This window comes from Tinamus guttatus, unplaced genomic scaffold (assembly GCF_059628265.1).
Source record: "Tinamus guttatus ecotype Peru unplaced genomic scaffold, ASM5962826v1 Tinamus_guttatus_pri_ptg000185l, whole genome shotgun sequence".
Lineage (NCBI taxonomy): Eukaryota > Metazoa > Chordata > Aves > Tinamiformes > Tinamidae > Tinamus > Tinamus guttatus.
The window spans coordinates 341,054-358,533 of record NW_028288719.1 but is presented as its reverse complement, the minus strand read 5'-3'; the positions used below and the strand labels follow the sequence as shown (position 1 = coordinate 358,533).

Sequence of the window (17,480 nt, the reverse complement as noted above, 5' to 3'; positions counted from 1 at the left end):
GAGACTCCACAACCTCTCTGGGCAGCCTGTTCCAGTGCTCTGTCACCCTCACTGTTAAGAAATTTTTCCTTAAGTTCCTGTGGAACTTTTGGTGCTTCAGTTTCTGGCCGTTTCGTCTGGTTCTGTCCGTGGCTACCACTGAAAAGAGGCCAGCACCATCCTCCTCACTGCCTAATATGGAATTCTTTTTAAAAAAAAGCAGTAATAATTTTTGCTTGGCATGGCCAACTCCCCTTTACCACATTAGTGGTGCAAGTCTGTCACTGAGGTAAGCAGTAATGCTCACGTACAAGATATTCAAGATTAGGAAAGTTAGGAAATAACAAAAACTGATGACTGCTTCTGCAATCTTTCTACTGCTTGTCTCTAACCTAAAAAAATCTTTCTCAACAACTCAGCACATAAAAAGAGTTGTGTAGGAAAACTGGCTGTTTCACATTTTGCCACCAACTTGAGGCTTTTGCAGACCACAAAAAAAAAAAAAAAAAAAAAAAAGCTCAAGACAACCTGTGGGCTGATCCCACACATTGAGGTTGTGGGAGAGGCCACCACCACAGCCACAGCACGTACCCGGTACCATCAGGCAGCCCCTTAGCTGATACGCAGCTCAAAAGGAACAGATCTACTGCAGCTTTTCTTAGATTAAGCGCTAAAAGTGGCAATGGGTTAACATGTCCTTTAAAAACCATGACAACAGTAATTTCCTAGTAGATTCCATACTGGCAGATGAGAAAGTATATATGCAAAAAAAATCAGTAGAAACATGTTCAGTGATGATTATAAAGCTCTGATATTAATCAAAACCTCATAACAGAGCCATCTGCCTTGTCATTAAGGTTATTCAATGCTGAATTTAGTTACACAGCTAGTACATACTGTATTAGGCTGTCATTACAAAGCCCAAACAGTAGCAAATACAGCATATCAATGATTAATTTAATTTATGTTAACACTGAAGAGCCAAACAGCTGTATGAGCAACTAGCAATTAAGTTTCAAAATGAAACATATATCTGATTTGGACAGTTTACTAATCATATTTTAGACTCAAAGTTGCTAATTACATCTTTTGCAAAACAGACTAAAACAGTGCTTGAATATTTTAAAACTAAAAATATAACAGGCACTCACCTTTTGTAAGGTCACAGTGTACTGTTCCCATATCAGCTCTTCCATGCCTGGGGCCTGTTACACACAAAAGCCAATTAGCAAGACTCAAAGCATACAACTATCTAATCTAAAATGTTAGATACTATACCAAAACACAGACATAAAAATAATGCATAAAATCTACTCATGTGGTAAAGTGAGAATAACATGTATGTATTTCAGTTAACGACGTTCCTTAAACAGGGTGAGAAAAATACTAACCATTTCTAGGGTAGTAGCACCCTTGGAATTTCAGTAATTCAAAGTCCAGCTCAGTCCCATTTTCTGGAAAAGCCTCCTTCAGTACCAGCATTCCACTGAGACTGCATTAGCATTATATAGCCCTGATTCAAAGGAAAGCCTCCCTATTCCAATACACAGTAGTTGGACCTGAGGTCTTCAAGACCAAAGAGCTTTTGCATCTTTTCCTTTATGTTCACATGAATTCAACAAAACCTTAAATCCACTCTGGATGATGTAACTTAGTATTTAGAATCCCTTGAACAAATTCAATTTTACAGAAAACAACAGGGCATATAACACATTTATACACATTTATTTTTCTCAGAAGTCACTTTCTTTTATTTACACAGAGAGTTTCACCTTTCTGGTTAGAAAACTAATCCTGAACTGACCAGTTTATCTTATTTAATATATTCTGAAATCTTTCCAATCTCACAGCTTAAAATATAATACACAATAATCACCCAGCTGTGGTCAATCATACACTACACAGCCACCTCTTTGAGCGCTTGGCCTACAAAAAGGGGAGAAAAGTGAACCATGATATCTGATACTGTACAAAAATTTCAATCTGGAAACACTCATTTACAGAAGGATTAAAAAAAAAAACAGATATTGTGTGGGTACACATAGGCCACACTCAAGCCACAGGTTTATTTGTTTTAACTGGTAAAACGGGTTTCTTTCTGGAAAGTTAAGAGTTCACACAATTTAAAAAAAAAAAAAAAGCAAACTCAGACAGGCTTTTTAAGGGATAACTAGCAAGAACAGACAGAGAAGCCACACATAGGAGGATGTGCCTGTATTTTGAAGCATCCCTGTTTTTCCAAAGCAAGTATTTTCTGGCTGTTCATAACTGCCAGGCAAGCTGTTGTTGCTGTTTCTTGCATGAAAAGTACTCTGTGACATATGCTTGTCCACTTGTGGACTCTGAGCATCCCAAAAGGAATTGCATTTACATTTTCCACTGCAGAGACACCATAACAAAAAAAGAAACAAAACCAAAATTGTGAGTCCTGCTTAGCATTCCTAAGTGAGTACCCAAGGTATTCAGCATACTGACCGAGAAACCTGTAGCACAGAAACTCATTAACACATTGATATTGTTCTCACAGAGAGCAGAAACTGTGCAGAAATATGCTTCCCAGGCCAGTTACAAAACTAGTTTTAACATGGCTGGAGAAGAAGTAGTTATTTAAAGAAATAATTATTAAAATTAACACAAACAAGTAGTTTTAGACGTCTTACTTGTTTAGAGGAGATGCGAACGGGTGACGTTTATAATTGTTATTATTAAAACACACGTATCTTGGGCCAGTGAACTACTCCGTTCTAACTCTGCTAGTCCCAAGGTACTGGTGAGATATGTAACCGTTCATCTGAGTGTGATCCATCTCACCACGCCTGTTTCATCACAGGGAACCATGACAAGTAAAAAGCTTTCTCCTTCACTATGCATTTTGTTTTGAGCCACACCACAGTGGTAGATACAAGTGACTAAGCTTGCTTGTCCATCATGTACGAAATGGGTGAATAGTTTACCTACTACTGACCCCTGGCTATACCATCACTGCCCTGCTTTCCTTCATGGTATTTTAAAGCTCTGCAGAACACCAGTCTGTGCAGGAGAAGTGCCTCAGTGTCATTCAGATTCCAGCTGACTTCACTGAGCAGGGTTTCAGGAAAGAGAGACGGTACCAAACGACGGGCAGAGCTAAAGGACAAGCGGCTGGTCTCACATTCTGCAGAATTCAGTACAGTGCCACAAAAAAAAGAGAGTGAGGGAGGCACGGTAAAGACACTGACTGTGGATTTATGACGTAAAACAACTAAGCCAGCAGGACTTTCCTTCCAGAAAGACAGGTAGGCCACGAAGAATGGCAAGGGAAACCTGCGCACAATGAGGCACTCTCACGTCGTAAAGCACAGCACCTTAAACTAACCAAGCAGAGCTTATTTTGCTCCGAGGAATAGGTTGTGCATGTACATGTGCTTGTGATCTATCTGATCACAAAAATAGGATGCTGAAAGAAAATACTGCCTAAAGATACTGCAACTGAGTCATGCGAGATACTGAACCTATAGCATCATCTCAGCTTTGCCCTGCTCCTCACAGCACCAGTGACTGTCTCAGGTACCTCTGGTGCAAATCTGAGGAGTTTATTTTTAGCTTGTTATTAGTGAACATTCAATAAGAGCTAATAAAATACTTCCACTCTAAACTCATAATTACTTGTTAAAGTAATGCATTTTTAGAAACTGCTTCTTAGGGAAACTGCCTCCCAGTGAATGTATGCTATATTAGCAAATGAAAGCACATTGTGTGCTTGCAAGGCTTATTTTCTACAACCAGGGCAAAAGAGACCATTTCTTGCCATTCTGATAAAATTATGCAGGCTACGTAACACAGTTCAGAGAGCTAAATGGTCACCTTGGTAGCCCATAAGGCACAAAACACATCTGTACTCCCTTAAATCTCCAAGTAATCTCTTTAACATTATAAAATGCACTGCTGCCTGCCACTGCTGAGATACTAACCCATACTGACAGATTAATGGGGAAGAGAAGATTGAGGAGGAGGGAGAGACTACAAACATTATAAACCACTGCTTGTGAGCTTGAGCAAAACTAAAATTAAAGCCTCTACCACAGCTAATAAAATCCTGCTATAACAGTACTCCAGAGCTTATGCTATGACTTTCCTCCCCATGCATCAAGTGATGGGTTACAAAAAGCCTCCCTCGCCCCTGCCAGTTTCTTCACACTCCACCCGCAGGGGAGCACAGAGGGACCCTGAGCATTCCGCACACCCCTCACAGGACCACAACAGTTACTGGATCCAGAGGGACCCTGAGCATTCTGCACACCCCTCGCAGGACCACAACAGTTACTGGATCCAGAGGGACCCTGAGCATTCTGCACACCCCTCACAGGACCACAACAGTTACTGGATCCAGAGGGACCCTGAGCATTCCGCACACCCCTCACAGGACCACAACAGTTAAGGGATCCAGAGGGACCCTGAGCATTCTGCACACCCCTCGCAGGACCACAACAGTTACTGGATCCAGAGGGACCCTGAGCATTCTGCACACCCCTCACAGGACCACAACAGTTACTGGATCCAGAGGGACCCTGAGCATTCTGCACACCCCTCGCAGGACCACAACAGTTACCGGATCCAGAGGGACCCTGAGCATTCCGCACACCCCTCACAGGACCACAACAGTTACTGGATCCAGAGGGACCCTGAGCATTCTGCACACCCCTCGCAGGACCACAACAGTTACTGGATCCAGAGGGACCCTGAGCATTCTGCACACCCCTCGCAGGACCACAACAGTTACTGGATCCAGAGGGACCCTGAGCATTCTGCACACCCCTCACAGGACCACAACAGTTACTGGATCCAGAGGGACCCTGAGCATTCTGCACACCCCTCACAGGACCACAACAGTTACTGGATCCAGAGGGACCCTGAGCATTCCGCACACCCCTCGCAGGACCACAACAGTTACTGGATCCAGAGGGACCCTGAGCATTCTGCACACCCCTCGCAGGACCACAACAGTTACTGGATCCAGAGGGACCCTGAGCATTCTGCACACCCCTCGCAGGACCACAACAGTTACTGGATCCAGAGGGACCCTGAGCATTCTGCACACCCCTCGCAGGACCACAACAGTTACTGGATCCAGAGGGACCCTGAGCATTCTGCACACCCCTCGCAGGACCACAACAGTTACTGGATCCAGAGGGACCCTGAGCATTCTGCACACCCCTCGCAGGACCACAACAGTTACTGGATCCAGAGGGACCCTGAGCATTCTGCACACCCCTCACAGGACCACAACAGTTACTGGATCCAGAGGGACCCTGAGCATTCTGCACACCCCTCGCAGGACCACAACAGTTACTGGATCCAGAGGGACCCTGAGCATTCCGCACACCCCTCGCAGGACCACAACAGTTACTGGATCCAGAGGGACCCTGAGCATTCTGCACACCCCTCGCAGGACCACAACAGTTACTGGATCCAGAGGGACCCTGAGCATTCTGCACACCCCTCACAGGACCACAACAGTTACTGGATCCAGAGGGACCCTGAGCATTCTGCACACCCCTTGCAGGACCACAACAGTTACTGGATCCAGAGGGACCCTGAGCATTCTGCACACCCCTCGCAGGACCACAACAGTTAACAGAGCAAAACACCGGGAAGGGGGAGGCAGGCAACACGGTCAGGAAACCATAGCCACTACCAACAGCAAACATTTGCTTGTCTACCCATGCTTTATACAGACAGCAGGCTAGCTGCAGTAAATGCAAATTAACTGTAATCAGCCAGTCTAAATTCATTAATGACAAAAGTCAGTCCACCGATAATTAAGCGTTATAGTTGGAGCATGCTTCGGTCTGACTAATGCTCATATATGAAAATGACAGGTGCTTTCTGTGTACCCAAAATAGACTTTTAATAGGATCTTTGGCAGAAAACTAGTCAGACCCCTGCAGCCATTTCTGTGCTACGAACAGGCAGCTGTTGCAACTCTCACTGACAGTCATCAAGGGATTTATGCAATTACTTGCTACCAAGAGATCTCTGTATCCAAGTTCATTCACACTAAAACACATAAAAACAAAACCAGACAACCTGCCACAGCACTATCTGACTACAACACTGAGACGGAAAGAGGAAGGAGATATATACACATATATATATATACACACACACACACACACATATACAGTAGAATGTGGTGGGGGAACAGCATGACTTGGAGCAAGAGGCAACAAAAAGCAACTCACATGTCCTTTTAAAATCCTCAACTTTTTTACTGCATGTGACCACATTCTCTGCAGAGCTTGAGCTGTCTTCATTGTTGCCGGATATAATCTGTTAGGGGATGCTGAACATCCCAGTCTTTTCATCTGTTTCTACCACTCAACATGGTTATGTAATTCTAATACAATAGTGGCCTACATACTCAAACAAATCCTGCTGTCAGTTTCACACAGGAACACAGGAAAACCACAGTCAAGAAATCTCTTAACAGCTATGCTAACTCTCACTTTAAGATACATCAGCAATAAACTGCAGAGTAGCCTTAAACAATAATTTTTTAAAAAAGTGTTGGAAACAGATTAATATGCAGCAGATTAGCCAACAGATTAATATGCAGTTATTCTTATTCCAAGCACATATTGGTTTCCCTGCCACCAGGAACCTATCTGAAACTCTTAAAGAACAAAAGGGTTAAGATGCAAACCAGAGATTATTTGAAAATTCATGTTCTAATGATAATATTTGACAGTAAGACCTATCACTCGACTTCATTTTTGTATTTTATGCAACAACTTAGCAACTCCTATCAAATTTTAACAATTCAACTGCTGAATTCAGGAAATTCTTATGCAGAAATAACTGCACACATACAAGTAGTCCCTTTAACTGCATGTGAAAAATTATGTATAAACGCTTGCAAAACTGCGCCTTGGTTTCATACATAACAACATAATGGCTGCAGAGAACCGTATTCCTTAAGCCCTCAAATATTTAATAAGACATTCATAACAGCAACAAGTTTATCACATAGCCAGACAAAGGCCTTAACAGGAAAACGTGTCGAGTTATCATTCCCACCTACACCCCATAAACACTTTAAGACCTAATCAAAATTTCCCCCCTAGACTTTACATAAGCAAACTTCAGCGACAGCTTAAAATGTCAAACAGGTCAAACACAAGCCAGGCTCAGCACATGATGCTAAGCAGAGAGACCACCTGTAGATTTTAATTTTCTTTTTTTAAAAATTTACTGAACAAATTGTGATGAACAAAAATGGTGACGCACTGTCCATGGCCTTAAGTTCTTGTAACAGCTTTTGGTCTGGAGGGATTGACTCTACCAGAACTTAAAATCATCCAGGAAAGAACTGAGGAAGCCTGGGAATGTTACTGCAACTGGGAGATTTCTTGCACTGTTAGGACAGCATCTCCTGAACTGAGGAGTTAACAGGAGGGCGCAGGCGCCTGGATTTGCGGATATGGATTTCCTTCCACTCTGGAGGAAAACACTTCTCCAAAATCAGAATTCCTCTAACAACTTTTAAAAGTCAAATTGAAAGCAAACTTTTTTTTTTCCCCAATGATACCATGATACTGGTTTTCAAGGGCACAGCACTGCCTTGTGACCCTTTGTGACCCTGTCTGCAAAGGCTGAAGATTAATAACTAACTTCTCCCTAACCTGAGAATGACAAATGCCATTAGTCTGACATTTGAAATGTGACATTTGAACTTTATTTCATATATATTGTCCACAGATATATTAGTTCGAACTTCTCTCTGAAAAAAACATAAAAAATGAACAAAAACTCTTTCCATTGGCCTCCTGGCACCTCGGAGCAGCTCGCGAGGGGATCCTGTCCTTCCACTGACCCAGGGCAAGAGTGTCCTCACTACAGCAGGGTCTCCTAAAGGGAAGGCTGCTTACAAGCCCCATACCTAGAAGTGCTTTGACCTTTTCCTGTCTAGACAGAGAAGTCGAAGGATCCATTTCCTCAGATGCAAGCTGGACACAGTGACATAAATAAGCAGGAAGAAACTTGCATCTATTGTAGAAGTGACACAAGAGAGTCGCACCTATTATTATTATTTATCTGGGAGAATGGCCTTAAGCTTAAAAATCTGTGGCCTACATTTTTCCTAAAGAGAGACTCCAAAAGCAACAAATTTAACTGAAAATCATACACTTATAAAGGATGGGGACGGAGGCTGTTCTGGTCACTGAGACGAAGAGCCAGGGAAGAGAATCCAGCTGCCTCAAGAGACGCCAACAACCTGATGAAGTTACTGCACCCCAATGCATTTTTCATGAAAGAGAGTGAAAAATGACTGAAGACGAATGACTCCTTGACTAGGCCTTCCTTCTGCACAGCCACTTTCAAGTAAAGGCTCCAATTCAAGTGTTTTCATGCAGCATTTGCACATGTAAGGCAGATCCTCAGTTAAAATTGAGAAAGGTGAGAACTGAGAAATTTCTATCTTTCCATGGACCTTATACAACAAAATGGATATCTTACAAAAAAAAAGAGAAGCACCTGATTTTCTATCAATAAACCTTCTGCTTCAGGGGAACATTTCTGTTGAGAGGAACATTTCCTACTTTCCATGTAGGTCCAGGACCACTGAAGGAACCAATCAGGTCTGAAGAAGAACACATGGTCATTAAGAAGCAGCATCCCGGAACAGTGAATGGCTCAGATCAATGGAAGGAAAGTGATTAAAAATAAAACTGTTTTGCAAAGGCTGTCCATTTAGAGTTCACCTCTCTTAGTTGTCTCCTGACAACATGCAATTGCTCTTCAACAAGGCAGACACTCCCCCCTTTTTTCCTTGTCTTAGGCAGGAGAAACATGGTGAACCAGGCTGTTTTAAAGGATACTCTGTGTTAAAGATCACCTTTCCCTTTCAAGCAAAAAAGCATCAGGATGGTTCTATACCTGGATGCAAGAAGTTTTTATAAAAAGGTGCCCTGTCACTTACTGGACAGGTAAATATCCCTGCAACATGACACTGGAATGGCAATGTTTGAAGCAGAAAAAAAAAAAAAAAAAACCAAAACAAAACCACATTATTTTCTTCCCTCCAAAGGAGGATGTCAATTAAAGGCAATAATTCACAAAACAAATATCTGGCAAACAGAACATAGTAGAAGTACTTTCTTAAGCAAACTCATCAAGTATTATCAGACTTTGTTCTAGGTACATCTTTACAAAAATGCATTTAGACCAGTAACCTTGCAATATAAGTGCCAGATCAGGAAAGATCTATTCAAAGAAAATATAAACATTCTATAATGTCACTACTTATTAATTCTCCAGAATTTTATAAACTGCATGGCAGTACAGAGAAACACAGCAAAGTTAGTAAAGTTGTTTTTAACACAAGAAAAATGATGACTTCAAAAGCTTCCCCAGTCATATTTCACAGAAAGATTACACCATTCATCTGCTGCACTTTGTAAATTTTACCTACAACAGTACTGGTGAGCACTATGTAAGTGCAAATGCTCCTTATTCTGGGCATTCTCAGAGCAATCACTACTTCTTATATTGCATGAAAACTTCAACACTATAAAACAAAAAACTGCTCACTAGGCAGTAATGAAAAGTTTTTTGACATTTCTTCTTCAGAACAAATCTAAACTGGGCTGATGACAGTACCCACAGCATTATTCAGCTCATCACCACTTTCACAGAAAACTTTGCTTACAATTAGCGGTATTTTTTGCTTTTCAAAATATCTACTCCCAAATCAAGTTAACTGCAGAATCAGGAGCATAATCCAGACTTTTGACTTCGAGTTGTCTGTCCACAGAAAACTGACACACCAGGAGGCACCCACCCTGCAACCCCCCTTTTCTGCCATACAGGAGAGTCGCACCAGAAGAAGGTGCGAGGCAACAGGAAAACAGGACGCAATATTCTCCCAGAATGGTGCTTACAGCCAACAAACAGAGAGGAAAAAACGCCAGGTCTGCAGAACTTACGTTCACTTGTACCTTTTGTTTGCACTTGCCAGGCACACTGCAGACTGCAAACTGAGCTACCAAGCAGTCCTGCTGTAGGAGTGAAAAGCTGAATGAAAACAGTGCAGTCCCCTGACTGTGGGAATGACCAGGTGACAAACACGGGCTAAACCCACTTGCACTGTAGCCCTGCTGCTAGCGTGCTCAGGAAAATGCCCCAGGAACCCAGGGCACAAAACGTTTTGAAAAAAACACACCAAAGGAGATGGAAAAATAGTTGCACATGCACACAAGATTTCCACTGACCCAGAGCTGGGACAAGTTGTGTGCTCTTTAATTCAAAACGCATCACTTAATCCCACTCAAAGCAGGTCTGTGACAACGATGCTTAAACACAAAGAGGGGTATCACACAATCTGCCTGTAACAGCAGTCCCTGCCCTAGTTAGTACTCCCAGAATGGTTAACAGTGATGAAATTAAAATGGCATCTGCAATGGAAAGAATTTTTGCAGACGTTTCCCTGGACACAGGGAAAAAAAATAGAGAAATGGGATTTTTTTTTCAATTATTTATTAATTCTGCACCTCCATAAAACAAAAGGAATAGTAAATAACCTGGGCTCCACCGTGAAGCCACAACAGAAAGTAGCATAAAGCATCTTTCTGGTGACTTACTGAGTAGAGCATATAAACTCTGAATTGCTTCATCAAATGCCTATTAAAAAAAAAAAGAGATTTTAACATATAATAAGTGGACAGTACATTATTTGGGTCAAGTAAGGAAAAATACTACATGTTTTTCCTTTAGCCTTTTTTCTTGTGGAGGCCAGCAAGTCTGTTGCAAGTCACAGTCCTGGGAAACTTTGTTTCTTATGTTGAAAGCCTAACTTTCACCAGTTAGATCAAAGACTTCCAGAAAGCAGGCCAAGCACTTTAAAGGGAAGGAGAGGATTATTTTCCAAAAGCATTTTGAACTCAGGTCACAATTCACCCTAGAAATATTTAATTAAAAAAAAAAAAAAGCTTTTTTTTTTTTTCCTGTTTATTTACTTGTTTTCTTAAGATGCTTCTCTGTGACTCAGGCTCGCTAATGTTCTTGTTTCCTTGCCTCCAGAGCATCTCTGGGAGGTTCAGAAACAACCACCACCCCTTCTCCTCTCCGGGAATCCCGGTGTCTCCTGCCATACGCACACCCACCGCAGCACCCCGAGTAGGGCTTCACAACATCCGCACTGAACAGCCTTCCAGAAACACACCAAAACAAAACCCCCAAACCTCCAATCTCCCACAACACCTGCTCCTGTTGGGCTCACTCCGTGAATCCGTGCGCGTGACCCTTGCAGGAAGCGAAGGGCTCCCTAAAGCGCCACAAAGCCCTCGGGCTCTTCCCGCGGGGCTGCCGGTCCGTGCCTGCGCTCCGGGAGCGAAGCCTACAGACCCTCGCGGCGCAGGGCAGCAGCCGGGGAGCTGCTTCGTGCCCCGTGCTGCACGCCAAGACGGCATTCACAGAGGACTTGCGTCTCCACACGCACCTGCACAGCACAACAGGCAGGGAACCTCCTCTTCCCGGCAAAAACAAAACAGGGCTGGCAAGTTATCCCTGCATCCCGCGGACAATTCTTACAAGTTCACACACCGCAGAGCCTGGATTCCTCATGCACAGCCCAAAGCCAGTCTGGGAGCCACTAGATGGTGCAGCGATGCTGCAAGAGAAGCTGAATTGTGTCATTTTCTTGTCATTTTCCTTAGCCCAGTAAATAAACCTTCAGACCAATGCTTTGGCAGACAGCATAATGCTATCTGAAAAGCTCAGACTCATCCCAAACTTCATTTATTTATTTCTCAGACAGAATAAGATGACATTTGAATGATTTTAATAAACTGATACAAGGAAGTTCTGAGAAACTAAGAATTTTTATCCTTACTCCTGTGTTAAGATCACTATAAACACAGACAAAAAGAGCAGGCAAAAGCTTGCAGTGCTCAGGTTAGTATAAACTGAAAAAAAAAATACATAGAAAGGTTAGGCCAAAATTTATTTCAGTCAATTTCTTCCACGCTCAAAAGAACAGGAAATATGATTTAAAATAAGAGTTTGAAGAGCTTTTTTTTTTTTTTTTTTTTTTTTTAACTCAGTGTTTAGGGACATACATCCTATCATCAGTCAAAGAGGCTTTTTTTTTTTTTTTTTAAATTCTGACTTTATGAAGTGCCTTTCAACAAGAATAATTTCCAGTACTAACTGCTCTTTTTCAACAAGAGAAACAGTTTACCTAACCTTTTTCTTTCTTTCTTTCTTCTGAAAAGAAAGAAATGTCTGGGAATCCAGAGAGGTAAATCAGGCAACACTGCTTATCAGTCACACTAAGGTCCACGGAAATAGATAGGAAAAAAATGTAAACAAGAGATTTTGATTTGATTCCAAAGGACAATTGCATCTAGAGTCGGAAGCACTACATTTAGCACTATTCATTAACAGAACTATTATTAAAATATTAAAGCTTTTTGTTTCAGGCTACTTTTGAGTAGAACACAGAAAGTTTTATACTTTTACACTCACAAAAGTACAAGCAGATCTCTAGGACACTGACTGTATAGATGCAAAGTTTCTCATTAAGCTTGAAAAGGCAAACAAAACATGCACACTGGATTATCTAAATTATATTTCACAGTACTTGAGGTATCTGCCAGTAAGAACATTTGCTAATGGCTTTAATTAAGCATCTAAACCCTATTCAGTATTACACAGCAGCCACCTAACCTATACCATGCTGTGCTATACGGAACACATCTTCATTTGCCTTTACTGTGAACAAAAAAAAAACCTCAGTGAAAAGGGAGGCGGGGGAAAAAAGGCACAAGAAGTCATTCAGAGCACAAGCTCCACAACAGCGAGCAGCTTTGGCAAGGTAGAAGCTCATAAGACATATGCAGAGCTTCTAAATTCCTCTGTGAGAGGGCAGACGCGGCAGCCAGAGCTGCGGTAATGCTACGGCTGCATTCTGCCGAGGTTAGGTGCATGCATACGTATCACCAAAACCTGTACAATAACCCATCACAAGCTCCACATAGGCTTATTCAAGATGGAGAAAAGAAAAAATAGTGTAACAAAGACACAGCTGCAAGACCCACAGGTCATACCTAAATAATAATAAAATTAATAAAAACACAGCTAGAACTGTTTCAGCAGCAAGTTGCCCCCACTATCCTGCGCCCAGGGCTGTAAGAACGGCTCTGTCATTACCCTGTCAAAATCCTGCTGTGATTGTTCCAGTGCTTCCCCTGACAGGAAACAACCAATTGTTCAAGATTCGCACGGGGAACAGCTTCAATTGAAATATGAAATTACCTTTTCAGAGAAGAAAATATATCCTGTTCCCCCCCAAAATGGCAAAAACTTTTTTTTTGTAAACTGCAATTTCTGCCTCTTGTGCCTGTGGGAACTAACATTTTTTTCATCAAATTTTGATTACTTTTCAAATATTATTTCACAGAAGAAAGCTTCTTTTCCTAAGTGTTCTGCACAGCATCACTCCAATGGAGAAATCTTGGAAATGGCAATTCATTCTCCTGTATGTGTCATAGGGCTTCTAGAGAGCTGAACCAGCCACGCAGCTCTCCAGCCTGGCTGGGCTCTATCCTCAGTCTCGCAATGAAGTTTAAAAAGTGGCTTTCCCCTTTTCAAAAACACAGTAATGCTTCAAGACACAGAAAGCTGGAAGTCAAGTAGCTTCAAATGAGCATGAGAATTAATCAAGATAAAGGGCTGAAAAATCAGTTTTAGCTGTGTACGCAGCATAAGTTGCCATTTGCCTTGCTTCTGTATTTTTTGCTGTTTTAGACACCTATGAAATCCAAGTCTGAGAGCCCAAATGCAGAAGCAGTCTGTGCTCAAACTTCAGTTCAGCCGGACCACTTTTGTGTTTGGCATTCATATGAGAGGTCCGCACTGACAAACTTGTAGAATTGGGGATTAAGGGAGGCAAAACCAAAACTCATTAAGTGTGCCTGATCAGCCAATTTCATTATGCTGGATGGCTTAGATGTCTCTTATTAGTTTAGCTGTGGAAAAACATGGAAAGTTCAGCTGCCATCCTTGAGGTGTCTCATTTCAGAACCTGTTATTCTCAGCAGCCAAAGCGTGGCTTTTATGCTCCTATCTTAAAAATACAAAATAAAAAACAAACCAGAGCAATACATCTACTGTGTGATCCAGAGCATTGATCACAATTCTTACTGAACAGAAGATACAACGATGTGTCTTCCACCGTTTCTGCGGCTCAATGCTTTGCCTTCCTGCCGCCGTGTCCAAACAGCAAAATCATCCAGGAAAAGTGACCAACTGCAGCGTCAAACAGTTATCAGACAGAAAGTGCATTTCTGCCATTTCGTGATCTTACAGATTCTGCGACTACATAAACTTTGTTATCCAACAACTAAACCTCCTGAATTTGAGGAAAACAAGTCGGGTATCTGCCTACTACTTCATGTAGCTTGTTTTTAAAAGGCCAATTCATTGCTGGGATCCAATCCAATCAGGTCAGCATTTATATTTAATCATCCGGTCATAATGCAAGACAATTCAAACAAAGGTACAATTGTTAGTTTCTGAGCTTAGTCACAAACCAAATTAGATTTTTCTTTGCCTCTTAGGATTGCTAGTGCCTTTTGTTTTAACGCTGTTGGTAGAAGACTGATTTGCCATATTCATGCAAGCATTTTACTTTTCTCAAACCGTCCTGTGACAATAAGATTGTTACATTATTGTCACATTAACTCTCTTTTCTTGACTGACAGAAGCAAACCTGAAGAAGGTTCTGCATGATCCAGTAGCTTTGATGGTATATTTGACTGCAATTTAAGACTGAAACTCTGTAAAACTCCCCCAAGACAGCACATTTCATATAGCCATATTGGTTTCACATTTCATACTGATGTCACACCACAGCCCTCCCAAAACAGAAATATCACAGATGAGATCATGGTCATATGAAGCAGATGAATAAAGGCTTAAAGTTAATTTGAATCTCCATAATACTAAAAGCCTAGTTTAGATTTCTGTTAAAAAAGCAAGTCAAAAATTATTCTAAAAATCTCAATCAAATCCCTATGATTAGCTTTATTAAAGTGAGTAAATGAGTTGTGACCTTGAAGTTACATATTCAGCATCGTCCAGATACATAGAAAGGATGAACAGCCACAACAAAAATCTTCTGTACAAAGCTGATTTATTAGCAAAGTCTTATGGAGTTACCAGCATCATTAATCAGCAGGCAGTGAAGCTACTGATTGCTCTACAGTTTTTGTTTCAAAGCCATTTCCCACTTTTCAGATATCCCATCCTCAAAGGATTTTTTACAAGACTGCCTTCAGTCACATCCCTCTCCTCCTTTCTTCCACTCTGCTTTTATATTCCTGCCCCCATATTTCCTGCCCTTAAGCAATCCACCTTTCCCTCACAAGATGTTTCAAAACCTTACTCCTTCATGCCAAAGAGCATTGCTAAATATGACCCCTAAATTTTAACATGCACATATTTAACTATTGCACAGGGTCAGCATTTATTCTGCAACCCATAGCTTTGCTCCTGAGGTTGCATTTGAAGGGACTAGGTCTGTTTGCCTCATAGGGACCCTCCTCCCAGTACCTCAGGAAGAGAACTGGGAACGCACAAACAAACGAAATCGCTTGTTTTCATCTCTATCCCCGCCTGATATATAAACCACCATGAGTTAATGGATTAGCCAGCTGCACCTGCTCCAGGAAACCACATTCAGAATCCCTTTGCTCACAGCATTTTCTACCTCGCAGCTTCCAAAGCAGTATAACTGCTTTTTCAAGCAACAAAGCTACGTGTAAACGCTCACCTCAGCCCTGCATATTTCTGGGGCAGCGTCACCAGCAACCTACCATCCAACATAAAGTTGTGTTACACAGCCTGATCACACTGATAACAGAGCTTTGAGATAAGGAAGCAACAGAAGGGCAAAACCAAATGGAAAAATTCAAGTATTTTCCATTCCTTCTCTTAATCCTCTGGCAAGTGAGGAAGTAAAGGTGAAGTACACTCTGCATTTTGTTCCAGGATATGACTTTGGTAATAACCACACAAGTTGAGAGAGGGAATATTTCAACCAACCCACCCAAACTTACATAAAAATTATTCCTGCCAATAATATTAATGATAGCAATAAAAGGGTCAATAACCCTCAAACAACAAAATAAGGGGAGAATTTTGGAGTTAAAGGAAGAATTATGGAATCCATCTTTCCTCCCTTCCCCTCCCCCCCAGTATCAATATATATATATATATTTGGTCAAATCATTTTCAGAGAAGTAATTCCAGCTTGTCTGCAGTCACTCTTGCTTTACTTGGCAGAGCACAGTTTGAAACTACAACTCTTAACGCAACTTGTTATGGAGCCACACTTCACATGCGCACAGGGGTCAGTGAAGGAACTTCAGGCATGTATTCAAACACTAAACCAAACTGAACTGTCACATAGCTCTGAAACGGAAAAGACCATTTCCACAAACCATAAACTGAAGTATATAAATGATGAACTGACCACAACAGGATCAGCATGTGATAGAACAGATATTATTCCCCCTTTCCTGGTTATTAGTCTCTTACAAAAATCACTTGGGGTTTTAAAAGAACTGGGAAAGAAAAACAAAAGAATCCTCCTGCATATGTGGCTAAAAAGGAATTAAATGGTTCAGAATCTTCAAGACTCAGAAACTTCTTCATTAAGTTACCACTCAGGTATTGATTCAAAGTTCACTCTAATCTGAAATTCAGAAGGGCGAGCTGTTTGAGCAACATAAAAAGCATTATATACTCCACTGACTGCCTCTGACACACTAAGAGGAAGCAGAAAGTGTCCGGCTCTTTCCTTTTGAGAGACAAGGAAACCACACACCTGCACACAGACAATCAAGCCTTACAAAAACAGTAAGAAAAATGTAAATTTTCCATCATTCCTGGCCAAGAGATTCAGTCCTTTCTCACTGCTGTAGAAGACATTGGAAATGTCTTCTGGCTTCTACAAGGCAAACCAAGAAAAAGCAAGTTGGAAAACTGTTTAATTTCTTCAAGAGACAATGAAGATAACTGATAAAAGCCAACAGTTTAATACCATAGTGATATTAAAATTAGGAAGGCATCATAAAAAGAAAAGAAAGAAGAAAAAGCAGGCATCGTAAAATCCTCTCAGAATAACCACCACACAGAGAATGACAACACGTCCTTGAGGAACCCCTGTGTTAGACTGGATATTGCCAACAGTTTTGTGGCTGTTCACATCTGTCAATAGCTTGGTAAGTATGTCAGAGCCATGAGACACAAGACCTCTTCCCCCTTCTTACCCATCCTTAGACCTTTTTTAAGTGCGCTGCGCTCTGCACATGAATAGCTGGGAGGTGGATTTGCCGAAGGGGAACTGGTGTACAGCAGTTTTGGAAATGCTGGTAGCCACGCATCTGCTCAACACTGTGTCTTTAGAAATCTGACCTCAGGCTTTTTAAAGCATGACCTACTGTAACACATCAGCTTGA

The 17,480-nt window shown here is 41.6% G+C and overlaps 1 protein-coding gene across 4 annotated transcripts in view; it reads right to left on the bottom strand.

Moving 5' to 3' along the window:
• TJP2 (tight junction protein 2) overlaps positions 1-17,480 on the bottom strand; it is a 51,963-nt gene that overhangs the window by 20,947 nt on the left and 13,536 nt on the right. For 3 of the 4 annotated variants that reach the window (XM_010226376.2, XM_088523371.1, XM_088523372.1), the window contains one exon: positions 1,131-1,184. In XM_010226376.2, the coding sequence (XP_010224678.2) occupies positions 1,131-1,184 (54 nt within the window). Of the gene's footprint in view, positions 1-1,130; positions 1,185-6,200; positions 6,278-17,480 lie in introns of those variants that run through there. The other variant, XM_088523370.1, reaches the window with a different exon arrangement.